Source organism: Dromiciops gliroides, chromosome 4 (genome assembly GCF_019393635.1).
Source record: "Dromiciops gliroides isolate mDroGli1 chromosome 4, mDroGli1.pri, whole genome shotgun sequence".
Lineage (NCBI taxonomy): Eukaryota > Metazoa > Chordata > Mammalia > Microbiotheria > Microbiotheriidae > Dromiciops > Dromiciops gliroides.
The window spans coordinates 378223422-378228621 of record NC_057864.1 but is presented as its reverse complement, the minus strand read 5'-3'; the positions used below and the strand labels follow the sequence as shown (position 1 = coordinate 378228621).

Sequence of the window (5200 nt, the reverse complement as noted above, 5' to 3'; positions counted from 1 at the left end):
AAATCACTGCTTAAAAATTAGGATTGAGCAAATAGAAGCTAATGACTTCATGAGAAATCAAGTCACAAAAAAGCAAATCCAAATGAATAAAAAAATAAAGGGCAACATGAAATATCTCCTTGGAAAAACAGCTGACCTGGAAAATAGGTCCAGGAGAGATCATTCGAAAATTATTGGTCTACCTGAAAACCATGATCAAGGAAAGAACTTAGGCATCACCTTCAAGGAAATTGTCATGGAAAATTGCCCTGATATTCTAGAAGCAGAAGGTAAAATAGAAATTTAAATAACCTGAAAGAGATCCGAAAAGGAAAACTCCCAGGAATATTATAGCCAAATTCCAGAGCTCCCAGGTCAAGGAGAACATAATGCAAGCTGTTAAAAAGAAAGAATTAAAGGATTGCAGAACTCTGGTCAGAATAGCACAAGATGTAGCAGCTTCTACATTAAATTATCAGAGAGGGCATGGAATAAGATTTTCCAGAGGGCAAAGATTGGGATTACAAACAAGAATTACCCATCCAGCAAAACTGAGTATAATCTTTCAGAGGAAAAAAAAAAGAATGGGAATACAATGAAAAAGAGATCTTTCAGGCATTTGAGATGAAAAGACCTGAATGGAATAGAAAATTTGAATTTCAAATATAAGATCCTAGAGAAGCATAAAAAGGTAAGCAGGATTTTGAACAGGATCCGGGAACTTAGGGTATATCCGATTCCGGCCGGAAGCTGCTCTCTCTTTTCTTGCTAGGCTCCTAACGTGTAGGAGCACTGGCTGGGCTCTCTCCGTGCAATCTGGATCCATCCTTCCTCCTGGAGCGATCCCCCGAAGTCTCGTCATCATGACTGAACAGATGACCCTTCGGGGTACCCTTAAAGGCCACAATGGCTGGGTGACCCAGATCGCTACGACTCCCCAGTTCCCAGACATGATCCTGTCAGCCTCCCGAGATAAAACCATTATCATGTGGAAGCTTACCAGAGATGAAACAAACTATGGGATCCCCCAGCTTGCCCTCAGGGGTCACTCACATTTTGTTAGTGATGTGGTTATTTCCTCTGATGGCCAGTTTGCACTCTCGGGCTCCTGGGATGGCACACTAAGACTGTGGGATCTTACAACTGGCACTACCACCAGGCGCTTTGTTGGTCACACCAAGGATGTGCTGAGTGTAGCCTTCTCTTCAGACAACCGGCAAATTGTCTCTGGTTCCCGGGATAAGACTATCAAGCTGTGGAACACCCTGGGTGTCTGTAAATACACTGTGCAGGATGAGAGCCACTCAGAGTGGGTGTCCTGTGTTCGTTTTTCACCCAATAGCAGCAACCCCATCATTGTCTCCTGTGGCTGGGACAAGCTGGTCAAGGTCTGGAACTTGGCCAACTGCAAACTGAAGACAAACCACATTGGCCATACAGGCTACCTAAACACAGTTACAGTTTCTCCTGATGGCTCTCTCTGTGCCTCTGGAGGCAAGGATGGTCAGGCCATGCTGTGGGACCTCAATGAGGGTAAACACCTCTATACTTTGGATGGTGGTGATATAATCAATGCCCTTTGCTTCAGCCCCAATCGCTACTGGCTCTGTGCTGCCACTGGGCCCAGCATCAAGATCTGGGACCTAGAGGGTAAAATCATTGTGGATGAGCTTAAGCAAGAAGTGATCAGCACCAGCAGCAAGGCTGAGCCTCCCCAGTGTACTTCCTTAGCCTGGTCTGCTGATGGTCAGACTCTATTTGCTGGATACACAGACAACTTGGTGCGGGTGTGGCAAGTGACCATTGGCACTCGATAAAAGGGTTGACTATAATCAGATTTTGAAATAAAGACTTTAATTTCTGCCTTTTGAAAAAAAAATAAATAAAAAAAAATAAAAAGGTAAGCAGGAAAAGGAAATCATGAGGGATGTTAAAAGGTCAAATTGTTTTTCCAACATGGGAAGATGACACTTCTAACTCATAAGACCTTTCTCAGTATTAGGCTAGTTGAAAGGAACAAATTTATACAGAGGACACAGGGGAGAACTGATTACGAAGGGATGATATCTGCCAAGCATTTATTTTTTGTTTATCTTTTTTGGGTAGGGGTGATTGGAGTTGTGTGGCAGGCCTGGGGTCAAACTTTAGGTGATTGTCTTATGTCTGAGGCCAGATTTAAGCCCCAGTCCTCCTGGGTCCAGGGTGGGTGCTTTTTCCACTGTGTCACCTAGCTGCCTCATGATGACATCTTTGGTGTAAAATTGAGCAGTGAGAGGACTGTATTGGAGAGAGGGAAGGGGAGACAGAATTGGGTGAAATCCCACATGAAAGAAGCAGGATAGGTCTTATGGAGTGGGGGGAGAGATGGGTGAGGAGTAGGGCAGTGAATGACACACTCATCTGAATTGGCTCAAAGACCTTAATCTCATCAGAGTTGGTTCAAGGAAGGAATAACACACATTCATTTGTGTAGAGTAATCTATCTAAACCTGCAGGAAAGTAGGAGGGGAAGGGGATAAGGAGGGAGGGGTGAAAGAAGGGAAGGCAGACTGCTGGAGGTGGAAGTCAGAAGCAAAACACTTTTGAGGAGGGATGGGGTGAAAGGAGATAGAAAATAGAGTAAATATCCTGGGGGAGAGAATAGGATGGAGGGAAAAAGTTCACAATAGTAACTGTGAAAAAAACTGAAATTTTGATGGTTAATTAATTGATGGATTAATGGTAATTGGATGAAAATGAGAATTCATAAATGGGGTTTGATTGATTATGAAGACTGATTGATGAGGAGGAGGATTAATTGGTGAATATGGGGATTGATTGATGATGGTAAGACTTGACTGATGATGGTTGTTGATGATGAGGAGGAAACATATGGCACTTTCTTTGCTGGCCTATTGTGAAAAAAATTCTTTGTTAGTGTGAGATTTGAAATTGGATACAAAAGCATTAAACTCCCCTTTAACCTTTCCCTTATATATATATATATCTCCCAGACCAGTAAGTGAGAGAAGCCTCTGAGCTTTAGTTAGAGCTTTTATTGTTTGGGAATTAATTAGCCAACAAAACAAGGTGATGTTGATTAGAGAAATAGGAAAGTAGAAATACAAATAAATAGTCTTAGATCTAAGCTTAGTCGATATTCCGTATAGAACTCACCAAAATCCCAAAGCCACCTCTGAGGTTGAGAACCGTGCTATTACGGAGGACCAGGCCAATCACCAAGGACCCCGCTATCGAACCTGAGTCAGCGTGTGTGTGCCAAGCGAGCCAGTTGAGCGAGCGAGCGAGCAAAAAGGAGACCAACTTCTGTTCTCTCCTTGCTTTTAAGCTTGCACCCCGGAAGTGGAGTGCTGAGCAGACAGAAGTGGAGTGCGTAGCAGACGCATGAGCGGTTCATCACGGTCTCCTCCCCAAAAGGGTGGTCCTTCAAAAACTGGCGTCCTTCAGTTATCCTAACCGACTATTAAAAGCTTTCACTTTTTACCACATTAGGTACAAGGTACTATATAAATGTTATCTATTACTGTTGTTGCAAGAATCAACCTCATGGGTTTATTGTAAGGAAATCTCTCTTTAAAGGACTATATAAATGTAGTTTACTATGAAAAGAATGATGAGCAATATGCTATCATAAAAACCCATAAAGACCTACATGAGCTGATGCAATGTGAAATGTACTGTATGCAAAATAACAGCAATACTGTAAATGAATTTGCTGTGAATGACTTGGTTATTTTCAGCAATTTAAAGATCCAAAAAAAAAACTCTGAAAGTCCCAGGAAAACTGCAGTCCTTCTACAGAGAGAGAATTGATTGTATCTGAATACAGATTGAAGCATAACAAAAAACAAAAATACAAAAAACAAAAACAAAAGATTATACTCAGTTTTGCTGGGTAGGTGAATCTTAGTTGTAATCCCAGTTTCTTTGCCCTCTAGAATATCATATTCCAAGCCCTTTGATCCTTTAATGTAGAAGCTGGCTCCATCATACTTGAATTGTTTCTTTCTGGCTGCTTACAATATTTTCCCCTTGATCTGGGAGTTCTGGAACTGGTTTATAATATTTCTGAGGGTTTTCATTTTGGGATTGATTTCAGCAGGTGATTGGTAGATTCTTTCAATTTGTATTTTACCTTCTGTTTCTTGATATTGGGCAATTTTCCCTGACAAGGTCTTTTAAGATGATGTCTAGGCTCTTTTTTTGATCATAGCTTTCAGGTAGTCCAATGTTTTTCAAATTATCTCCTGGTTCTATTTTCCAGGTCAGCTGTTTTTCCAAGGAATATTTCACATTGCCCTCTATTTTTTCATTCTTTTGGTTTTTCTTTATTGTGTCTTGATTTCTCATAATGTCATTCACTTCCATTTGTTCAATCCTAAATTTTAAACAATCTTTTTTTTTTTTTTCAGAGAGCTTTTGTATCTCCTTTTCCATTTGGCTTTTCAAGCTGTTGACTTTTTTCCCATGATCCTCCTGTGTCACTCTTATTTCTCTTTCCATTTTTTCCCTCTACCTCTATTACCTTATCTTCAAAGTCCTTTTTGAGATCTTCCATGGCCTGAGACCAATTCATATTTTTCTTGGAACCTTTGGATGTAGGAGCTTTGACTTTGCTATCATTCTCTAATGGTATATTTTGATCTTCCTTGTCACCAAATAAACTTTCTAGGATCAGCATCTTTTTCTGTCTTCTTATTTTTGCCAGCCTATTTCTTGACTTTTAACTCCTTCTTAAAGTGGGGCACTGCTTTCAGGGTGCACTTTACCAAGCTTCAGGGGGTCCCAGGTGGTAGGTATGATGTAAAGAGAGGCATATTCACCACTCCCCAGGCCTGTGCTCTGGTCTGCAAGCAACCATAGGCCTTCCTTCCCTCTGACCTGGAAGAGAATCCAGTTCCACTGTGTTTGCAAGCTATAGCCTGCCTAAGCCCCTCCCCCACTTGGGCTGCCACTCAAGACTGTGACCTGGATCCTAGGTCAGGCAAAATAACAGAGTCCCATCTCAGCGCTAGCAGAGACCCCTCTAATTTCCCGCTGGCCAACTTCACAACTCCCTCAGCATCCATGGTCTGAGTTCCAGAAGCAGTCATAGCCATAGCCAACAGGCTCTTCTGGAATGGCCTATATGGTGCTGGATCTGCATAGTACTGCCTGGGGCTGAATCTGCACAGTATGGCTGTGGGGCTGTGCTCCACTCTCACCCTGGCACAACAGATCT

At 42.0% G+C, this 5200-nt stretch overlaps 1 protein-coding gene across 1 annotated transcript; it reads left to right on the top strand.

Annotated features, from left to right (window-relative positions):
* The first annotated feature begins 757 nt into the window (after positions 1-757).
* Positions 758-1878, top strand: LOC122725975 (receptor of activated protein C kinase 1-like). Its single transcript, XM_043963372.1, has one exon. The coding sequence runs from the start codon at positions 843-845 to the stop codon at positions 1794-1796; it is 954 nt and encodes a 317-aa protein (XP_043819307.1). The 5' UTR covers positions 758-842; the 3' UTR covers positions 1797-1878.
* The last annotated feature ends 3322 nt before the right edge of the window (positions 1879-5200 follow it).

Coding starts and splice junctions, on each gene's coding strand:
- LOC122725975 (XM_043963372.1), top strand. CDS start 843: ATGACTGAACAGATGACCCTTCGGGGTACCCTTAAAGGCCACAATGGC.